At 40.4% G+C, this 23629-nt stretch overlaps 1 protein-coding gene and 1 long non-coding RNA gene across 3 annotated transcripts in view; one reads left to right on the top strand and one right to left on the bottom strand.

Moving 5' to 3' along the window:
- Window positions 1–23629, top strand: part of RIGI (RNA sensor RIG-I) — a 73049-nt gene that overhangs the window by 46839 nt on the left and 2581 nt on the right. Inside the window, 6 exon segments of the mRNA XM_017872309.1 lie at window positions 532–667; window positions 3725–3873; window positions 7928–8018; window positions 13724–13894; window positions 15044–15195; window positions 21911–22054. Coding sequence (XP_017727798.1) covers window positions 532–667; window positions 3725–3873; window positions 7928–8018; window positions 13724–13894; window positions 15044–15195; window positions 21911–22054 — 843 coding nt within the window.
- Window positions 623–22007, bottom strand: LOC108529801 (uncharacterized). Of its 2 annotated transcripts, XR_001885685.1 has the most exons (4): window positions 21224–22007; window positions 19279–21107; window positions 12467–12593; window positions 623–714 (listed from the first exon to the last, which is right to left on the bottom strand). It is a non-coding gene; the product is annotated as an uncharacterized LOC108529801 (long non-coding RNA). The 2 variants fall into 2 exon arrangements; XR_001885684.1 differs by lacking the exon at window positions 21224–22007 and having other exon boundaries at window positions 19279–21191.

Genomic DNA, 23629 nt, shown 5'->3' with positions numbered 1-23629 from the left:
ACTTGAGTACAGTGAATGTGTTGACACTGGAAGCATATTGAGACAGTTTTTACTTTCAACAGAAATATANAGAATTTCAGTTAGCTTGGTTGAACATTTGATGGAGGTGGTCAGGGCCATCATTTTGGAAGATGCAATGAGAATGTAGTAATGGCTTCAGATGTATATAGAAATTAAGTGAAGTGTCGGAATTATGAGGCAGGTTGATGTAGAAGTTGATTTACTTTCATTATTGTTTTTTAATTTTGATATGTGTTTTTCACGTAGTTTCTTTTCTAAGGTAAAATTCAATAATCCAAAGTGATGATAATTAATGTTACTAGCTAATTGATTTTTTTTTTTTTAAAAATATTTGGTTCAAAGATTTTGTTACAGAACTGTTAGAGGCCATTCATTTTAAAAGCTAAGTTGGAATAGATTTGAAAAGAAAAGTTTTCTTAAAACTAATTCTTTAAATACAATGAATTGAACTTGAGTACAGTGAATGTGTTGACACTGGAAGCATATTGAGACAGTTTTTACTTTCAACAGAAATATAATGATGCCCTCATTATCAGTGAGCATGCACGAATGAAAGATGCTTTGGATTACTTGAAAGACTTCTTCAGCAATGTCCGAGCAGCAGGATTCGATGAAATTGAGCAAGATCTTACTCAGAGATTTGAAGGTGGGTGGTGTTTTCAGAGGAGGAAGCCACAGTAGCATTCTTGGTGACTGGAATGGCAAAACAAACATGTATTGTATTTAATATACATAAACTTGGGGATACTTAGGGAGTTGTCCTGGATGTAGGAAGATGGAGATAGTAGGACTATTTAGGTTCAATGAAATCTAGTACCTACGGGAAGAGTCTGTTTCTTATACCATTCCCTATTTAGAAGAAGGAAAAACAGGATTTGCAAAGGGTGTTTCCCATATGGTTCACAGACCGTAGCATTCTTTTGTTTAACGTTCTTTTTTAGTAATTTTATAAAGGTTTAAAAAAATATGAAAAGTGTTTTAATGATATTAAAAAGACTATAATTTATATATACTTTTTTTTTTTTTGAGGTGGAGTCTTGCTCTGTTGCCCAGGGTCAAGTGCAGTGGCTCAATCATGGCTCACTGCAACCTCTGCCTCCTGGACTCAGGCAATTCTCATGTCTCAGCCTCCTGAGTAGCCAGGAATGCAGGTGTGTGCCACCACACCCAGCTAATTTTTGTGTTTTTAGTAGAGATGGAGTTTTGCCATCTTGGGCAGATTGGTCTCGAACTCCTGACCTCAAGTGATCCACCCGCCTCTGCCTCCCAAAATGCTGGAATTACAGGCATGAGCCACTGCGCCTGGCCTATATATATTTTTACATAAAGAGGAAACCAAAATGGCACATAATCTCACCCCTGCATATGATTAAAAAATAGATATTAAACAAAAAAAAAAGTTTCCTTCTCCCTGTTTTGAATTCTTTTCCCAAAGGTAATTACTGGTAATTTGGGGTATTTTTTGGCCTATACCTAAGTATTTACTGTACATACATGTAACCAGTGCTTTGCTGGTAAATATTTAACAACCCACTAGAGAAAAAATGTATGCATATATATGTACATAAGCTTATTTTTTTATATAGAGGAGGTATGCAACCCACAATTTATAAATAATAATAAAAATAGACTATTCTTTATTATAAAATCCACATAGCCAATTAATTCTCACAGAATGCTTTTGGTGGTTTTTGCAGATTTTTTGTATCCATGGCCAACCAAGGGTTGCAATGACAAAGAAGTGTGATTCTTTCTGATATGGTTGTTACTATATAGTTTCGTTAATGTTAGAAGATAAAAATGAAACAACAAAGGTGTATGTTGGAACTTCACTCATTTGCCAGTGATGCAAGCAATTTTTTGCTGAATTGTATAATAGTTTTTCAAAAACCGGGAGAATGTTTCTCAATATTTTGTGCTATTCACAATGTAATTACTAAATTTAATCTGTATTATCATTTTTTTATCATGTTCATAAGTCTAAACTCTCAACATAAATTAAGCTGGACATGGTGGCTCACATTTGTCATCGTGGCACTTTGGGAGGCTAAGGTGGGTGGATTACTTGAGCTCAGGAGCTGGAGATCAGTCTGGGCAGAATGGCGAAACCCCATCTCTACAAAAAATACAAAATTTAGCTGAGCATGGTGGTATGCTCCTGTGGTCCCAGCTATTTGGGAGGCTGAGGTGGGAGGATCACCTGAGCCTGGAAGGCAGAGGTTGCAGTGAGCCGAGATTACACCACTGGACCCCAGCTTGGGTGATAGAGTGAGTCCTTGTCTCAGTCAATCAATTAAGCACTGATTTTTGGTGTTTTCTTGATTTCTATGGTATAACTGCTTCCACTGTAGTGAATTCCAGGCTACCAACAAGATGTCATTGAACTAGTGTTAAAAAGAGATGAGCAGCACATCATTCTATAGTATTTCTACCATACAGATACAATAGATGTAACTAACCTCAAAAGCATAGATAATTGTAAAAAGTAATAAAATTTAACAATTGGCCAGGCATGGTGGCTCACACCTGTAGTGCCAGGACTTTGGGAGGCTGAGATGGGTGGGCCATCTGAGGTCAGGAGTTCAAGACCAGCCTGACCAACATGGTGAAACCCCATCTTTACTAAAAATACAAAATATTAGCCAAATGTGGTGGCACGCACCTGTAATCCCAGTTACTTGGGAGGCTGAGGCAGAAGAATCGCTTGAACTCAGAAGGCAGAGGTTGCAGTGAGCCAAGTTGTGCCACTGCACTCCAGCCTGAGTGACAGGAGACTCCATCTCAAGAAAAACAAACCAATAAAAGAGAAACCACAATTGACTCCCATAGTCTCATAGTCTGGTATGATCAGGCTATAACACACCCCTGTTTTATAACTATATGTATTTTTTTTCTTTTTTCTTCTTTTTTTTGAGACAGAGTATCATTCTCTTTCCCAGGCTGGAGTGCAGTGGTGAGATCTTGGCTCACTGTAACCCCTGCTTCCCAGGTTCAAGTGATTCTCCTGCCTTATCCTCCTGAGGAGCTGGGATTATAGGCGCCTGCCACCATGCCTGGCTAATTTTTGTATTTTAAGTAGAGACAGGGCTTCACCATGTTGACCAGTCTGGTCTTGAACCCCTGACCTCAGGTGATCCACCCATCTCAACCTCCCAAAGTGCTGGGATTACAATGAGCCACCCCACCCGGCCTGACTATATTTTTAAAGATGGGACCATACTGAACATACTGTCCTTACCTTGATTTTTTTTAACCTTAAAATATTTTGGTATCATATATATCATGTATATAACTCCCTTATTAATTTTCATAGCCACATTGTATTAACATTAGATGCATAGCCCATGATCTATTGAACTGTTTTCCTATTGTTGGGCACTTAGGTTTTCTGTTTTTCTTTTATACCTTAAACAGTAGTACAGTGAAATCCTTGGAGACCTCTTCCATGATTTTCTAAATATAACTGCGTCTCAAAATTCTTAGATGTCGAACTATTGGATTGAAGGATGTGTGTGTATTATGTTTTGATAGATATTGCCAAGTTGCCTCTTAAAAGGTTGTACCAATTTAAATCAGTAGTTATTACTCAAAACATTCTGGTCAAAGATTTAGAGATTAACTGTTTGAACAATAGCTAAAGGTGACAGTGTGTTCTAAATTTTTAGAATTTATTAGCCATTTATAAAATGTTTCCCATTTGCAGAAAAGCTGCAGGAACTAGAAAGTGTTTCCAGGGATCCCAGCAATGAGAACCCTAAACTTGAAGACCTCCGCTTCATCTTACAAGAAGAGTACCACTTAAACCCAGAGACAATAACAATTCTCTTTGTGAAAACCAGAGCACTTGTGGATGTAAGCTTTTTTTTTCTCCTTGTAGATAACAAATGGACCCAGCACTGTTCATTGAAAAAATTGGGATGGGTATGGTGGCTCACGCCTGTAATCCCAGAATTCTGGGAAGTTGAGGCAGGAGAATTGCTTGGGCCAAGAGTTCAAGACCAGCCTGGGCAACACAGTGAGACCTCATCTCTTAAAAAAGAAAAATTAGCTGGTGGTGTGCACCTGTAGTTCCAGTTACTTGGGAGGCTAAGGCTAGAAAATTGCTTGAGGCTGCAGTGATCATGACAGTGTACTCCTGCACTCCAGCCCAGAGGTAGAACCTGTGTCAAAAAAAAAAAAAAAAGCTGTTTTCTCCTCTCTACAGTCAGGAAACCATATATGTGTATGTGTGGATCTGTTTTGGGGTTCTCTATTCTGTTCTGAATATATGTTTATCCTTACACTAATACTCCTCACTGTGTTTTTTGTTTGTTTTTTGTTTTTTTGTTTCACTTAGAGATGGTCTCACTCTGTCACCTAGGCTGGAATGCAGTGGCACAATTATGGCTGTCTGCACCCTCAACCTCTCAAACTCAAGCGATTCTCCCACCTCAGCCCCCTCTCCCACCATGCCTGGGACTACAGTCATGTGCCACCATGCCCAGCTAATTTATTTATTCAATTTTGTAGAGATGGGGTCTTGCTATGTTGCCAAGACTGGTCTTGAATTCCTGGCCTCACGTAATCCTCCCACCTTGGCCTCCCAAAGTTTTGGAACTTGGCTTCATGCTGTCACTATGTTAATCACTCTAATTATAAGTATTGATACTTGTGGAGCAAGCATTTCTTCCTTTCTTTACTTTTTAAATTTTAGTCATTTTGTGGGTAGGTAATGATACCTCACTACAGTTTTAATTTGCATTTCACTAATGAGTAATATGGCTGAACATCTTTCTTCTGCTTATTAGCTATCTGTATCTGCCTTGGTGAGGTGTCTGTTCAGATCTTTTGGTTTGAAAAGATTGGTTTATCATCTGATTGAGTTTTGAGAATTCTTTTATAGTCTGACAAAAAAGTCCTCTGTCAGAAATGTGATTTGCAAATATTTTCTTCTGGTCTGTGGCTTGTCTGCTTATTCTCTTGACAGTATCTTTTGCAGATTGAAAGTTTTGAGTTTTGACAAAGTTCAGTATATCAGCTTTTTCTTTTATGGGTTTTTGCCTATGGTGGTATTATCTCTAAAAATCCTTTGCTTACCTAAGGTCACAAAGATTTTCACTATGTTGTCATCTGGAAGTGTTACAGCTTTACATTTTACATTTAGGTCTACAGTCAATTTTAAATTAATTTTGTATAAGGCGTGAGGTATTGGTTGAGATGCTTTTTTTTTTCTTTTTGTGTATGGACATTCAGCTGTTCCAGTTCTGTATGTTGACAAGACTATCCTTTATTGAATTACCTTTGTAACTTCTGAAAACATCAGTTGACTATATTTGCATGGATCTGTTTCTGGATTCTCTATTTTGTTTATTGATCCATACGTATACCTCTTCACCCATTCCACGCTGTCTTGATTACTGTAGCTTGATAGTAAGTCTTGAAATGGGGTGATGTGAGTCCTCTAATTTTTTTTTTAAAGGTTGTTTTTAGCTATGTTCCTTTGCCTTTCTATATACATTTTAGAGGCAACTTGTCCACATCTATGAAAAAGTCTGCTGGGATTTTATTGAATCTGAACATAAAATTGAGGCTGGGCATGGTGGCTCACACCTGTAATCCCACCACTTTGGGAGGCTGAGGCGGGTGGCTCACTTGAAGTCAGGAGTTTGACATCAGCCTGGCCAACATGGTGAAACCCTGTCTCTACTAAAAATACAAAAATTAGCCTAGCGTGGTGGCTTGCCCCTGTAATCATAGATATTTGGGAGACTGAGGCAGGAGAATCACTTGAACCTGGGAGGCGAAGGCTGTGATGAGCTGAAATTGCACCACTGTACTCCAGCCTGGGTGACAGAGTGAGACTTGGTCTTGAAAAAATAAAATATTTTTTAAAATACATAAAGATAAAATTAGGGGAGAAATGACATCTTGGCAATATTGAGTGTTCTAATCCATGACCATAGTATATCTCTTTATTTATATGGCTTCCATATTAGTTATATAATGCTGAGGAACAATTGCCCCAAAACTGAGTGTCTGGAAACAAGAAACATCTATTATCTTACAATATCTATGAGCCATGAATCTGGAAACAATTTAACTGGGTGTTTCTGGCTGAAGATCTCTCATGAGGCTGTAGTGAAGGTGTTGGCCATGGCTTGACTCAAGGCTTGACTGGGGGAGGTTAACTTCCAAACTCCTCTCATATGGCTGTTGGCTGAAGAGCCTCTGAGTTCACTCATGTGGGCCTCTCCACAGGTCCACCTCACAGACCAGCAGATGGCTTCTCCTAGAGAGAGTGATCCCAGAGATTGAGATAGAGGGTATCTAATTTGGAAGCCACAGTCATAACTTCATCTTGGAAATGATGCCGCATTGCATCTGTTGTATTTTATTCATTAGAAGCAAGTCAGTAAGTCCCCTTCACACTCGGGGGAGGGAATTACACGAGGATCTGAATACAGAAGGTGGAGTTCATTGAGGGCTACCTTAAAGGTGGACTAACCAGATGTTCTTTGGTTTCTTTTATCAGTGTTTTGTCATTTTCAGCAGATTCCGCACATATTTTGTTAGACTTATACCTAGGTATTAATTTTTTGATGCTATTATAAATGGTACTTTAAAAACTATTTTTTTTAAATTTTTTTTTTTGAGACAGGGTCTCACTCTCATTGCCCAGGCTGGAGTACACTAGTGTGATCACAGCTCACTGCAGCCTCAACTTCCCTGGGTTACATGATTCTCCCATCTCAGCCTCCCCAGTAGCTGGGACTGCAGGTGTATACCACCACACCCAGCTAATTTTTATTTTTATTTATTTATTTAATTTTGAGATGGAGCCTCGCTCTGTCACCCATGTCGGAGTGCAGTGGCACAACCTCGGCTCACTGCAACCTACACCTCCCGGGTTCAAGTGATTCTCTTGCCTCAGCTTCCTGAGTAGCTGAGACCACAGGCGTGTGCCACCATGCCCAGCTAATTTTTGTATTTTTAGTAGAGATAGGCTTTTGCCATGTTGCCCAGGTTGGTCTTGAATTCCTGACCTCGTGATCCACCCACCTCAGCCTCCCAAAGTGCTGGGATTACAGGCATGAGCTACCGCACCTGGCCATCTCTAAGACTTTTTTTTTTTTTTTGAGACGGAGTCTGGCTCTGTCGCCCGGGCTGGAGTGCAGTGGCCGGATCTCAGCTCACTGCAAGCTCCGCCTCCTGGGTTTATGCCATTCTCCTGCCTCAGCCTCCGCAGTAGCTGGGACTACTGGCGTCCGCCACCTCGCCCGGCTAGATTTTGTATTTTTTTAGTAGAGACGGGGTTTCACCGTGTTAGCCAGGATGGTCTCGATCTCCTGACCTCGTGATCCGCCCGTCTCGGCCTCCCAAAGTGCTGGGATTACAGGCTTGAGCCACCGCGCCCGGCCTCTAAGACATTTTTAAGAGAAAAAACAAAAGTTCAAAATAGTGGATATATAGAATAAGTGAGTTTAGCGTGATTGCAGGACATGAGATCAATATACATAATTCAACTGTATTTCTACATACTAGCAACAAACCATTGGAATTTCGAAAGTTTTAAGTACTGGACACAGTGGCTTACACTTACAATCCCAGCATTTTGGGAGGCTAAGGCAGGAGAGTCACTTGAGCCCAGGAGTTCACTTGAGCCCAGGCAATAGACCAAGATTCCATCTCAAAAAAAAAAAAAAAAAGTCTTAGAGATTACACCATATCAGGTCACAGAGATCTATGCCATTTTAGTTAATTATTACATAGAGTTCAATTCCAAAATGCTTTTTTTCTCAGGTTTGTCAGTCTGAAAACTGTACATATACTAACTTTAAATGTTTTTCTTTTTGCATGTATTTCAATATTGAATTAGTACAAATGATTTATAAGGAGTGTCTAATTGATAATTGCTTTTCATTTTCAGGCTTTAAAAAATTGGATTGAAGGAAATCCTAAACTCAGTTTTCTAAAACCTGGCATATTGACTGGACGTGGCAAAACAAATCAGAACACAGGTATTTATATATAGTGAATTAGATTTAGTGGATTATGCATTTAAGAATATGTGTGTGCGTATGTATGTATGTGTGTGTGTATATATTTCAAATTCTGTTTTAATATATTTCAATATTAAATATTGAATATTTTAATATATAGAATTTCAATATATATTTCAATACTGTTTTATGCTTGTATCCAGTCAAAGGTTTAACCCAGAGAAGGCCAAAAGCAGTAGGTGATTTTTTTTTTTTGAGACGGAGTCCTCGTTCTGTCGCCCCAGGCTGGAGTGGGCAGTGGCCAGATCTCCAGCTCACTGCAGCTCGCAACCCCCCGGGTTTACCCCATTCTCCCCCTGCCTCAGCCCTCCCCGAGTAGCCTGGGACTACAGGCGCCCGCCACGCCGTCCGGGCCCGGCTAGTTTTTTTTTTTTTGTATTTTTTAGTAAGGATGGGGTTTTACCGTATTAGCCAGGATGGTCTCGATCTCCTGACCTCGTGATCCGCCCGTCTCGGCCTCCCAAAGTGCTGGGATTACAGGCTTGAGCCACCGCGCCCGGCCAGCAGTAGGTGATTATACATATATATGAGAGGAATGTGTCTCACATATGCACACATACAGAGATTTCTTGCAAGGAATTATTTTACACAATTGGGCTGGCAAAGCAAGTCTGAAGTCTGTAGGGCAGGTAGTCAGGAAAGGGACTATCAGGAACAGACTGGAACCCCACAGGCATGAGCTGTCTGGAGTCTCTGGGCTCGGAGAAGGCCTAAGCTGTCTTTTAAAAGGCTCACCTGATTAGGCAGGCCCACCTGGAATGAACTCACTATTTGACTTAAAGTCAACTGATTAGGGACTTGAATCACATCCGTAAAATCTCTTCAGAGCAGTAGCTACATGAATTACTGGGAACTGTTATTTGGCCTAGCCAAGTTAATGCATCAAAAAGCCATCACAATGCTCAAATGCCAAAAACCACTCCAGTCTCTTTCCTTGTAGACATTGCCTCCTCTCATATGTCCTACAGACAAAGCCAGGATTGCTTTTTAAGTCATGCTTGAGTGCATTATTATCCTGCCCAAAGTTTCAACCAACAGATTAAGATTAACTGGAAATATAAATGTTCTGTTTCTGTTTTATTGTTATTCTCTAAGCAGTAGATATGCATAGCTTTTGTGTGTATTATGTATTTTACAATGTTAAAAAGTCCAAGCAGACAATTCTGAAATCCAGCTAGAGTGATCAAATGATAAAAGGTTGCCTGTGTTATTATCTGGGAGGATCCTAGGTGGCCTGCCCTCATCCTGACCACCTCATAGCTGTGCCCCCCACCCCTCAGTGACTGGCGCTGACAAGTCTTCCTATTTAGTGTTGTTTATAATAAGCACCCTCCCATGCCCACCTTGTCAGTCTCCAGTTATCACCCTCGCACTTTCACTTCGTGTAATTTTTAAATTTCACAAATATGAAAAGTAGATTCGGGTCTTAAAAAGTGGCTCACCAGGCCGGGCACGGTGGCTCACGCCTGTAATACTAGCACTTTGGAAGGCCGAGGCGGGCAGATCACGAAGTCAGGAGATTAAGACCATCCTGGCTAACACAGTGAAACCCTGTCTCTACTAAAAAAAATACAAAAAAATTAGCTGGGGCTGGTGGCGGGCGCCTGTAGTCCCAGCTACTTGGGAGGCTGAGGCAGGAGAATGGCGTGAACTTGGGAGGCGGAGCTTGCAGTGAGCCGAGATCGCGCCACTGCACTCCAGCCTGGGCCACTGAGAGAGACTCTGTCTCAAAAAAACAAAAAAAGTGGCTCACCAAATGAAGTCTAACACCATATTCTTGTGGTTGGGATTCAAAGTTCTCTGCGATCTGACTCCAACATGAGTCCTACTTGATTTTCAAACTTTGTTGTTTCTCCACACATAGACACTCAGGAAATATTTTCTTATTGGTTTGTTCATTTATTCATCCATTCATTCAACAACATTTATTTATAACTTATGCTGTGCCAGGCATTGTGCTTCTGCCATGTAGCCTTCCCCAACCACCAAAAACTGGTAGAGATCTCCTTCTTCCACATTCCTGTAGCATCCTTTCTGTGCTCATCACACTCAATTATAGCTTCCTATTTATATTTTTCTTCCACAAAATATGAGCTCCTTGTGGATAAAAATGGACCTTTTAATCATTATTTTTATCTGACAAGCCATAATTACTGAATAAATGTTTGACTGAATAGATGAATAAGAAATTAATCACGTATGATGTCTGTTCCAGAGATGCTCATTGTTTAGTAAATGATGATGGTGAAAATAAATTGTTTTGGCCATAGAAAAATATATCTCAAGATTTGGGCTGGAAATACATTAGGAAAAAACTGGAACTTTTATTTATTTTATTTTTGAGACAGAGTCTTGCTCTGTTTTCCAGGCTAGAGTGCAGTGGCACGAACTCAGCTCACTGCAACCTTCCAGTTTCAAGCGATTCTCATGCCTTGGCCTCCCAAGTAGCTGGGATTATAGGTGCATGACGCCATGCCCAGCTAATTTTTGTATTTTTAGTAGGGAAAGGATTTCGCCATGTTGGCCAGGCTGGTCTTGAACTCCTGGCCTCAAGCAATCTGCTACCTTGGCCTCCAAAATGCTGGGATTACAGGTGTGAAACACCCTGCCTAGCCAGTTGGAACTTTTATAAATTCTGTTAACTGTGAGGTGGAGATCACTGAAGTATTTTCTTCACTCAGTTTATCAGTGTGAACTCCATAGCTTTTATCGAATGGGTTAAACTTGATTTACCAGGTAATTAAGACAATTTTAGCTGAATTTGTTTCTGGTCTGATCCTCTTCCTTGCACAGTTAAGCTATAAGAATTGTGAACAGCCTTTTACAAAAGCTGCATGTAAATAAGCAAAAGTTCAGTTTGCTAAATTTGTATATTTCCAAATTTCCATTTCTTAATTTCCTGTTGTGTAAAGAAGCAGGTTATGTAACCTCTTCATGACTTACTTTCTTCATCTGTCAAATGGAAAAATAATAAGAGTACCTAGCTGAGAGGGTTAATGTCATTAGCAAAATCTGGCTCACTGCCTGCTTATGAATGACTCTTGAGCTAAGAATGATTTTTGTTTGAAAAAGAATATTTTATGACATGTGAAAGGCTTGTGCAATTCAAATATCATTGTCTATAAAATAATTTTTGGGGTGAACACAGTCATGCCCATTCATGTATGTGTTGTCTGTGGCTGCTTTCACACTAGAATGGCAGTGTTGAGTAGCTGAGACAGCATGGCCTACAAAGCCTAAAGTATTTACTATACATCTAGCCCCTTTATGGAAAAAGTTTGCCAACTCCTGGTTTAGAACAATGCCTGGCATATGGTGAGTGCTCAATATATGTTAAATGTTAGCTATTATTCACATCCAGAACTTTTATGTAATGGTCCACAATGTTCATCATTTGTTTGGTTTTGGTTTTACTGAGAATACATGGATTCAAAAATAACAGAAAGTATGTATCTTTAAAAAAAGTATTCTGGATAAAGAAAGCTCAAAAGTAAAATCAAAATAATGTTTAGAGATTGATTTTTAAGCACCTTTCTGAAAATAAAGCTGCCTGCATTTTCATGACTTGGAATAGTAAATAATTCAAAAATCACAAGGGATCTTTTCCCACAAACTCTGAGTCCACTGCCAGCTAGGTAATGGAAAATAATACATATTAACCTTCCTCTACGTGCCTGAGGTGGGTCCGCCCTGTGAGCAGTGAGTGGAGATCAGGTGATTCTACTAATAGACAAATGTAGATGTCTTTAGGATCCACACAGTTTGAAGTGTGCATATTGTTTGAGCCACCATTTTGAGTGTCTGCCATGATCACACAAACTGGGTAATTATCACATCTGAACTTCACACTGTATTCAGACAATTTAAATTTAGCCTCCACTATCATAGGATATTAGAAGGCAGTATGTGGTTGTTTTAGTCAAGATGCTTTCTTTTCCCTGATTAACAGAAACCCACCTAGGCTAATCTAAGCACAAGGGGGTGTGGCTGCTGCAGGGATAATTGGGTCTACCATAGAACCCACAGTCCGGAAGTGCACTCGGGCTTTGTGGACAATTGCAACTGGGACTGGAAATTTTTCTGAATCCTGCACATCTGTTTCGTAGTTTCCTTTTACAGATTGCTCTCTCTGCTTCTCCATTCATGACTGCCCCACACCTTCCTGATTTACTACCTGTCTCCAATCCCAATTTCAGATTCCAAGAGGGAAGAATTGCATTGGCCCAACATAGTTCAAATGTTTATTTCAGTCCAGTAGCTGCAGCCAGGAATAGGCTGTGTGTAAATCAGGGTAATCTGATTGCTCTAACAGACAACCCCCACGATCTCAGGGGCAGGGCAAAATAAAAGTTATACCTCATACTCAGAGGTGTAGGTAGGTAGGGGTGGGGGCTCTGCTCACTTACACTCCCAAGTATAGACAGGTAGGGGTGGGGGCTCTGCTCCATCCTCTTCCACTTATTGTAGGGACCCAGGCTCTTTCCTTGTTATGGCTCTGTCATCACAGGGGGTCTCCACATCCTCTGCTGGGACCTTATCATCCATTGATGAGAAATAACAAGAACATGGACAATTTTTAGGGGTCTGGTTTGGAAGATAACACACATGACCTCTATCTACATGCCATTAGTGATAGTTTAGATTGCAAAGTATAATTCAGCTGTGTGCCCCCAGCAGGAGAAAGAAACAGGATTGGTGAGCAGATAGCATTGCCTCTTTCATAGAAACATAATACAACTGTATTGTGGGTGGGTGTGGCAGAAAATGATTCTTAGTTTGTGTATGGGGAGGCCGACACCCCAACAGTGCACACTATTAGGGTCTTAAACTGAAGTTCAAGGCCCAACACTGCTGATAGCTAGCTTGTCAGCTTACCTCACTTCTGGAACCTCAAGCCCCTTCATTTGTGTCTTTTTTGTATTTTATTTTTAAAGATAATCTCATTCTGTTGCCCAGGCTGGAGTGCAGTAGTGCCATCATGGCTCACTGCAGCCTCAACTTCCCTGGCTCAGGTGATTCTCTTACCTAAGCCTCCTGAGTAGCTGGGACTACAGGTGTGTGCCACCATGCCCAGCTAATTCTTAAATTTTTTTGTAGAGATGGGTTCTCCCTGTGTTAACCAGGCTGATTTCAAACTCCTAGGCTCAAGTGATTCACCTGCCTTGGCCTCCCAAAGTGTTATGACTACAGGCGTGAGCCACGCCTGGCACGGCCCTCATTTGTTAAGGGGAATCGGAACACTTACCCGTTGACCTACAGGGCTTTATGATGATATCACTCTGGTGAGAAGACGTGAAAATGTTTTGTCAGCTATAAATTCTTACATACATGTAAAGTTGTTACAATTAGCTGTTGATATTTCTGCAAACAAGTGTGTTTCTTGGATAATATGGCTAAAGCCATACAACTAATAAGTCCCCCAGAGCTGGGATTTGAACTCAGTCTTGTGGCAGAGTCTAAGCGTTAGATGCCACCCTAAATATCCTTTCTGAAACAGGCATAGAAACAGACCCCACTGCATAGGTATGTTGTGAGATCATGGAATATAAAGTACTTATCACAGTACTTGGCATGTAATAAGCATTCCATAATTAGTAACTGTTTTTTCAAGGGGGAAGTTCCCTCTTTGGTGAGTTGTATAATGCCCTCTTACTCTGACACAGGAATGACCCTCCCAGCACAGAAGTGTATATTGGATGCATTCAAAGTCAATGGAGATCACAATATTCTGATTGCCACCTCAGTTGCTGATGAAGGCATTGACATTGCACATTGCAATCTTGTCATCCTGTATGAGTATGTGGGCAATGTCATCAAAATGATCCAAACCAGAGGTAAGAGAAGCTTTGAGACCATTCCTACATGGATTCTGTTTTGACTGATTTGTAAGTGTATGTGTCATTCTGGCCTTTCTGTTTACTGAGCCATGGTTGAGTATGTAAACAATGGCACAGTGCACTTTGGTATCATCGGCCTTCAAGGTGGCTACCGTTTTGTTCACTAACATAAACTCTACTTTGATTCTTACAATGATGCTGCTGACTTGCCTGGCATTGACTGATATATTTATGGAAGAATAATTCCAACTTGCATTGAAGCTTTGCCAGTCAACATGTAGACCTTTCATGGTGGTGCTGGTGGGGTGAAGGGCCCCCTGTATTCAAGAAGGGATACTCCACAGTTTTTCTGCCCCACCTGGACTAGTCTCCTAACTAGTCTTCCCTTCTTTTTCCTTTTCTTCTTCCAATTTCCATAAGTACAGCTATCATAGTACTTTTCCTGAAAAACAGCTCTGATCATGTCACTTCCTTGTATTGAAATGCCAGTGGTTTCCCAATTTACTTGATGCTAAAGAGTTTCCAAAATCCAGCACCCATTTAATTCCAACTTTATTACCCATTCTTCCCTTTTGTTCATTATCCACTTCCGCTAACCTGACTTCCTCATTTATTGCTTGTTGAAGGAACTGCTCAGGCACTGCTACTCTTCATTTTACCTCTTCCCCTGCCTCCATATCATCTGACCCTAATCCTCCCAGCTGGCAAAAGTCTCTCTTTGGAATATATAAAGCCTATAACCCTTTATATCTATCTTTGTAATAGCACTTAAAATTTTCCACCTATGTTTTGCTGGTTATGAAGAGATCTTACTTCCTCATTGTCTAGAAGGTTCTCGAAGGAGGGCCTGTTTATTGCTCATCTTAGAGCCATCACAGTGTCATACTGGGGGTTCATGTAGATAGGTCTTGCTCTGTCACCCAGGTTAGAGTGCAGTGGTGTAATTCTAGCTCACTGCAACTTCAAACTCCTGGGTTCAAGCAGTGCTCCTCATGAGTTCACTCTTTAACAGCTCAACTTTCCTGGGAAGTGGGATTCAGTGAACCAAAGTTGAATTTTAGGACTACCTCTATCTGTTTACCTATTTGCAGATTATATCAGAGCTTTAAGTCAAAAACACCAACTAAAATATTTATTTTCTCATAGGCAGAGGAAGAGCAAGAGGCAGCAAGTGCTTCCTTCTGACTAGTAATGCTGGTGTAATTGAAAAAGAACAAATAAACATGTACAAAGAAAAAATGATGAATGACTCTATTTTACGCCTTCAGACATGGGACGAAGCAGTATTTAGGGAAATGGTGAGTCTATGTTATTCTTTCAGCATCTGACTATAAATAACTATCAGGGAAGGTGAGGATGGTTGGTACCTTTTATCATATTGCTTAGAGTGTTACAACAAAAAGTTTATACTTAGCGAATATTAAATTCATTCTGTTTTTAAGTGTCAATGAGGTTAGATTATATTTAATAGTGCTAATAACTGAAGTTATGGTTTCAGATCTAAAAGGCAAATTGAGCTAGGATTTTTCTAGTTGACAGTTCATGTCGAGGACTATATCCTAATACTGGAAACAACAGCTCTTCTTAGTCTCTTCCTTAAATCTCTCTCTCTCCAAAGAGTCCTCAGAGAAAAGCTCCTAGGTCATGATGCAGGTATTGGAATGTCTTTTGATAGCTGTGGACAATCATATATACCTTGGAGTGGCATACCTATTCAGATCAACCTCTTAGTGTAATGACCTTCATTCCATTGTAATTTCCGTAACACAGAAGCATGAAATCAGATTGGGGAAAGTCAAGAAACACATACCTACACTTTCTCCAGAACCATTGCAGAGATTTACATCTCAGAATCTCTGGAAGCATGGTCACTGCAGGGCTAGGGGAGAGCTTTAACACTAGAATCCATGGTTCAAATCCCAGTTCTGTCACTTGCAAGGTGTGTGACCTCAGGCAGTTGCTCTGTCTTTTAAATAATCGATCTCCTCATGTAAAAAGTGGGGGACATAATAGTATTTAATTCCCAGGGTGGTCATGAGAATAAATGAGATGTATGCATTGTATCTCTTAGCGCCTGGCATAAAATACATGCCTAAGAAATGAGAGCTGTTATTGGATAGACGTGTGAGACATAGTTTAACTTCATGAAGATGAACCTTACAGTTTAATAGACCAACTCCATACTGTCTATAATTTTAAAAAGTCATAATCTCTGTGCTCCAAAAAGTATTGACAATCAATTATCGAAAGCAGATTAACACTTTAGGACACAAATCACAACTTTGTCAGTGTTTACTAATCTAAAAAACATTTTTCTTCCTAAAGCTGGGAGATTAAGTTATCTAGAACCACCTCTTCCACATTTTCAGTGAGGAGAATTGCAGGGAAATTATGTAGTTCCTCCCTTAGTATTACTGGGGATGGGATTCTCTTTTCACTGAGCCACCTTTCCATTTTGTAAAATATATTGCCAATACATGTTTTAAAACCACGAGTTTTAATAACCATGGCATAATTTTTTCTCTTCTCCTAGGTGACAGGCTACTTAGACTCATGTGACAGAAGCAATAGAGTAAAAGTCTGTTGAGGAAGAGAGAGGCTAGACCAGATGTAGGCATTCTTTTGTAGACAGCACACCAGGATAAGGAGTGGGGTGAGGAGGAATTGGGTTACATATCTGTTGAGTCAGGCTGTGTAATAGCATTTGGGGTTCCCCTAACACCTACAGATAGATAGGCAGAGATGGTAGGGAACAAGAAGCCCTATAACCAGTGTAGCTGGGAGTTACTGGCAGCTGGGAGGCCTGAGTTGTGTTGGTATCCCTGTCCTATCATACATGACCAGGCCCAGCTGCCCTGTTCAAAGGGGAAGGATTAGCTTTCAAAGGCTTAGTAAAGGCTGAGTGCGGTGGCTCACGCCTGTAATCCCAGCACTTTGGGAGCCCGAGGCGGGTGGATCATGAGGTCAGGAGATTGAGACCACGGTGAAACCGCGTCTCTACTAAAAATACAAAAAATTAGCCAGGTGCAGTGGCGGGCGCCTGTAGTCCCAGCTGCTCGGGAGGCTGAGGCAGGAAAATGGCATGAACCTGGGAGGTGGAACTTGCAGTGAGCCGAGATTGCACCACTGCACCCCAGCCTGGGCAACAGAGTGAGACTCCATCTAAAAAAAAACAAAAAACAAAGGCTTAGTAAAAGTATAATGAGTTAGGGAAAATCTTATATTCTTAAAACTAAAGGGAATTATGGTTCTAGGGGTGAGCCCCCCCTTTTGTGGGTGCTTTGATAAGGGTTTGGGGTTTGGGTTTGAGCATCCTGGTCCCTATATATGGGTTTTAATGGAAGGAAGGAACTCTGCCTGCAGAGAGGGCAAAAGCTTGGAGCTCTTTAGGGCAATCTGCAAGAACAGGAAAGGGAGACGGAGGAGCAGAGAGTACTGGGAGACCGCTTTCTTCCCCAGTGCCCCAGCTGCACTGTCCATTGTCTGCGTGTGGCCTGCTGTCACTAGAGCACTCCCCATCCCCCGCCCCAGAATTCTCTGGTCACTCTGCAGCCATCTTAACATGTAGACAGCCCAGAGGTATCCAATAACTGATTTCCATCGTGGACGCTTCAGGATTTGGTGGCGTTTCATTCTGGAGGAATAAGGATGAAGGGTCTGACAGTTGTGGTTGTGAAGGTTTATTTGAAATCAAAATGAGGAAGCTGCTTTTCTTTCCTTATGAAGCAGAGAACAAAGATGGGGTGAAAGAAAGTTCATTTTGAACAAAGAACTTCCAACATGCGTACCCATGACTACACATAATTAAGATAGTTTGTTTTTCTCCACCTCCGTGTGGAGCTAGGCTTCTTTTTTAGCCACAGGTTGTATGGGTGAAGGTCAGTATGCCATAGACTTATGATTGGTTGAGCCTCTTTACCCAGTTATTGATTTTTACTTAGTTTTAAGTATAGCTGTAATAGTTTTAGCTTATTAGGATTTATACCTATTGCCTAGAGTAACACTTAAAATATTTGAGATTATTAGTATTTAATTGAATTTCAGTATATAATTGAATACCATTATAAGTGAATTTTTTAAAAACTTGGATGCCTGAAAGGCAAGGTTATATTTTCACCTTCTTTCCTGGTAACCTCTATTCTGCTTAAGTAGTGATTAGAACCATATCTGAAAAAAGAAATTAAAAAAGAAAATTAAAATTGCTCATAGGAAGATGTGTATCATATAACCCAGGGATTTCAATTCTAGAAATTTGTCCAAAGAGAAATAATGGGATATAATGTAGCAGTTTTACAACAGTGAAAATTGGATTAAAACAGGAGGCCTGAACACCCTTTATTTTACAAAATAATGAAGATAATTTCAGGTGGGATGGGGCAAGAAGTGGGGAAGGGGAAATTACGTTTGGTTTTTAATTTTTAAATTATTTATTTCTTATTTACTTTTTTGAGACAGGGTCTCACTCTGTCACCCAGGCTGGAGTGCAGTGGTGTGATCTTGGCTCACTGCAATCTCAGCCTCCCAAGTAGCTAGGACTACAGGTGTGTGCCACCACACATCACTAATTTTTGTTTTTTTAGTAGAGATGGGGCTTTGCTATGTTGCCCAGGCTGGTCTTGAACTCTGGACTCAAGTGATATGCCAGCCTCGGCCCCCCAAAGTGTTGGGATTAGAGGCTGGGATTATAGGCATGAGCTACTGTGTCCAGCCAGTATATTTGGTTTTTTAAATCAAAACATTCTAGGTCTAGCTGGGCATGATGGCTCACGCCTAGAGTCCCAGCTACATGGGAGGATCATTTAAGCCCAAGAGTTCAAGTCCAGCCAGGGCAACATAGTAGGAATCTATCTCAAAAAAGGGGGGGTGGGGGAAAGGAAGCCGGGTGTGGTGGCTTACACCTGTAATACCAGCACTTTGGGAGGCCGAGGTGGGTGGATAACCTGAGGTCAGGGGTTCAAGACCAGCCTGGCCAACACGGTGAAACCCCATCTCTACTAAAGATACAAAAATTAGCTGGATGTGGTGGCACCTGCCTGTAATCCCAGCTACTTGGGAGGCTGAGGCAGGATAATCAATTGAACCCAGGAGAATCACTTGAACCCAGGAGTCGGAGGTTGCAGTGAGCTGAGATTGTGCCACTGTACTCCGGCCTGGGTGACAGACTCTGTATCAAAAAAAAAAAAAAAAAAAAATCTAAATTTTTTTTTTTATATAAAGCAAATTTGAATTTGAAGTGGTATGGGAATCAGATTATCTATGTATGACAGTAACCAATTAAAAGATATAAGGGGGAGGGAGATTTCCATTCACAGTGACAATAACTGCAGCTCATGCATGTAGAACACTGACTCTCCACCAGTCCCTGCAAATGCTTTACTTACATCAATAGGCTTTACAGCAATCCATATAGTAGTGCCTCCTATGTCATTTTATAGGCAGGAAACTGAGACTTGAATAGCTTCAGTGCCAGTAGATCACACAGCTAGTTCATGGCAGAGTTGGTAGAGCCCATCTGTTTAACCATTACATCTACCAGCCTAATCAGAAAAATTTGAAGCAGAAATGAGGACAAATAAATTTTACTGGGAGATATTAAGATAAAAGAAATGCCATGCTCTTGAATGGAATGACTGAATATTTTAAACATGTGCATTCATCCCAAATTCACTTATTCACATATCACAAACCATATTGAAAGCATAAATATACTTTTCATTTGATAAAATGGTTCTAGAGTTTATATAAAATAATAAATAGATGAAAATAGCTATATTTCTAGAAAAATTAAAAAGGGGGTAGCTAGTAGTTTCGTATTGATAAGGCAATCCCTAATGAATGGAGATTGCCTTATCAATACAAAACTACAAGCCACTTCTTTATAACATTTTCATGGCTCTTAGCATAAGACTAGCCTAACAGAGGGAGGCAACGCTGATGGGCATTTACCCTGTGCTGGGCAGGCCTGAGCAGTCATAAACTCACGTTATCTCCTGACAGTCCATGAAGCAGATGCTATTGTCCCATTTTGTATGTAAAGAAATGAGGCACTTGCCCAAAATGACGTAGCTGCTAAGTGACAGGGACATTATTTGCATCTAGGGTGTCTGGATCCACCTGGGACACTTGAAAGCATAGTCTGATATAGAGAGGCGCCACCATAAACCAGTGGGATGCACAGAATCTTCCATAGAAGACCCATGGAGGAAATCTGTGTTCTTCCTTCATGATGTTTCAGGGTTCCTTTTATCATTGCCTCTGTTTAGAAAACTTCCTTTAGCCATTCTTTTAGGATAAATCTGCTGATGACAGATTTTCAGTGTTCCTTCATCTGAGAATGTCTTCATTTCTTCTTTATTTTTGAAGGCGGCGTTTTCCTGAGTCTAGGGTTCTGGGATGGACTGTTCTTTTCTTTCAGCATTTAAAAAATATTTTGCCACTTCCAGGTAGCCTCCATTGTTTCTAATGACAAATCTGTTATTCAGACTGATTTCCCCCTATGGGTAAGGTGTCTTTTTTTTTTCCTCTGACTGCTTTCAAGATTTTTTTCTTCAGCTTTCATAAGTTTAATTATAACATGTCTCAGAGTGTTTTTTGAAGGCATTAATCCTGTTTGGAGCTTGTTCAGCTTCTTGAATCTTGGTTGATGTAGCTTGTTAAATTTGGGATATATTTGGCTGTTATTTCTTTGAATACTTTTTAAGCCATGCTCTTTCTTCTCTCCTTGCAGAACTCCAGTGCCATGACATCATTTTTTATAGTCCTACGGGCCCTTGAGACCCCCAGTGTATTTTGTTGCTGTTCAGATTGGGTAGTTTCTGTGGTTCTTTCAGATCACTGACTCTTTTCTTTGTCCCTTCCATTCTGCCACGGAAAAGCCCATCCATTGAACTTTTTATTTTGGTTGTATCTTTCAGTTCTAAACTTTACATCTTCCATTTCATTGTTGAGCCTTTATGTTTTCTCTTTATGTTTCAAAAGTATTTATAATTGTCCATCGAAGCATCTTTATTAGGTGCTTTAAAATCTTTCTCATCTCAGTGTTGGCATCTATGATTGTGTTTTTTTCACTCAGTTTGAGATCTGTTTACTGGTATGAAGAGTTTTATACTATCATGTCCATGGTTCTAAGTTGGACCATGTTCTTAGCCAAGGACTAGACTTTGAATTCGAATACAATCATACTATACATATGCAACGATATTCCCTGTGGCTGAAGGGGAGAGAGAAAAAAGGTTTCAGATGTTGAGGGCTGTATTAGTCTGTTTTCATGCCACTGACAAAGACATACCTGAGATTGGGAAAACAAAGAGGTTTAATTGGACTTACAGTTCCACATGGCTGGGGAGGCCTCAAAATCATGGTGGGAGGCAGAAGGCACTTCTTACGTGGCAGCGGCAGGAGAAAAATGAGGAAGAAGCAAAAGTTGAAACCCCTGATAAACCTATCAGATCTCGTGAGACTTATTCACTATCATAAGAAAGACCGGTCCCCATGATTCAGTGACCTCCCCCTGGGTCCCTCCCACAACACACGGGAATTCTGGAAGATGAAAACAATTCAAGTTGAGATTTGGGTGAGGATACAGACAAACTGTATCAGGGGCTCTTCTGCCTGCTGTATCACTCATTGGGTTTGTGCCTGCAAATGGATATAATTATGCTCGAAACTGCATATTGTATATCTCGTACAGGTTTTGCTTTTTTTCAAGTTTTGCCAACACGAAAGTAGAAAGCATAGTTCATATGACTATTGTATGGACATCTTTAGTGCTTTTATGAGCATTTTTGATGAAGAAATTAAAAGACTAGTTGGGGCCACAATTAAACATTGACTAATATTAAGTTAGGAGAACCAATAAAATCTGTGATTTTACCAAGTCAGGTACCATATGTTCATGGAAGTTGTATATGAATGATTGTATATGTGCATGTATATGTATGTATCTATCTGTGCCTGTTTCTCTCTATATGTGTTATACTCAAATTACATTTGAGGTCTTTATTTCTGCATTAGATTCTGCATATACAGACTCATGAAAAATTAATCAGAGATAGTCAAGAAAAACCAAAACCTGTACCTGATAAGGAAAATAAAAAACTGCTATGCGGAAAGTGCAAAGCCTTGGTATGTTACACAGCTGACATAAGAGTGATAGAGGTAAGCTGCCTTTTTACAAAGTGCCTGGTCATGTTTTAGCATAGCTAAAGCTTACTGTCGGTGAAATATTTATAGTAAAACTCTATTAATAATTTCCATTGTTATTGTGGCCATGATCTGTGTATTTGGAAAAAAGCTAAGAAGTGAAAGAGAAATACCAAATGTTCAATAATAAATAGTTTTTGGCCAGGCATAGTGGCTCACGCCTATAATCCAAACACTTTGGGAGGCTGAGGTGGGTGAATCACAAGGTCAGGAGTTCGAGACCAGCCCGGCCAACATGATGAAACCCTGTCTCTACTAAAAATACAAAAATTAGCTGGGCGTAGTGGCAGGCGGCTGTAATCTTAGCTACTCGGGAGGCTGAGGCAGGAGAATTGCTTGAACCCGGGAGGCAGAGGTTGCAGTGAGCTGAAATCATGCCACTGCACTCCAGCCCAGGTGACAGAGAGACTCCGTCTCAAAAAAAAAAAAAAAAAAAGCTGGGCATGGTAGCAAGAGCCTGTAGTTCCAGCTACTCAGGAGGCTGAGGTGGGCTGATTGTTTGAACCGGAGAGATCAAGGCTGCAGTAAGCCATGATTGCACCACTGCACTCTAGTCTGGATGACAGAGTAAAGACCCTGGCTCAAAAAAAGAAAAAAATTGTTTTAAAACATTGCTGTACAGCCACTTAATATTACACAGCCATTTTAAAAAAGCCATTAAAGTGGTCAGGCCGAGCATGGTGGCTCATGCCTGTAATCTCAGTACTTGTGAGAGACCAAGGCAGGTGGATCACCTGAGGTCAGGAGTTCGAGACCAGCCTGGCCAACATGGCAAAACCCTGTCTCTACTAAAATACAAAATAAGCTGGGCATGGTGGTGGGCACCTGTAATCCCAGCTACTCAGGAGGCTGAGGCAGGAGAATCACTTGAACCCAGGAGGCGGAGGTTGCAGTGAGCTGATATCGGGCCACTGCACTCTAGCCTGGGTGACAGAGCAAGACTCTGTCTCAAAAAAAATCATGCTAAATGCAATGAAGTGTCCTGGATTGGCTCCTGGAACAAACAAAGGATATGACTAGAGAAAGAGTGGTAAAATCTGTAGTTTAGATAATAGTAATGTACTCATGTTAATATCTTGGTTTTGACGAATGTACTGTGGTATATGAAATATTAGCATTTGGGGAAACTGGGCAAAGGGTATGCAGAAATTTTCTGGGATATCTTTGCAATTTTTCTGTAAATCTAAAATTGTTCCAAAGTAAAGTTTATTTTAAAAAAAGACTGAAGTTTATGTAGTATAATGAAAAACTGCTTACAAACTAATGTGGAAAAAAGTAACCAGAACACAAAATTATAAAGATGCTACTTTATAGCTGTGTGAAACAGCAGCAAATACCATTGTCACTGTCAAGAGAAAAGTCAAAAAACTTACCTTTCTACAGAAAACAAAGGCTAGGGGAACTATACCAAAATGTATTAATATTTTGGTGGTGAGATTCCATGATTTTTTTCTCTTTTCCTAGTACTTTATGTTTTCCAAACATTCCTTTTGGGCTATGGATCACTTCTATAATGAAGAAAATATATCC

This window comes from Rhinopithecus bieti, unplaced genomic scaffold, assembly GCF_001698545.2.
Source record: "Rhinopithecus bieti isolate Rb0 unplaced genomic scaffold, ASM169854v2 scaffold_6113, whole genome shotgun sequence".
Classification (NCBI taxonomy): domain Eukaryota; kingdom Metazoa; phylum Chordata; class Mammalia; order Primates; family Cercopithecidae; genus Rhinopithecus; species Rhinopithecus bieti.
This window is presented reverse-complemented; position numbering and strand designations above follow the sequence as displayed.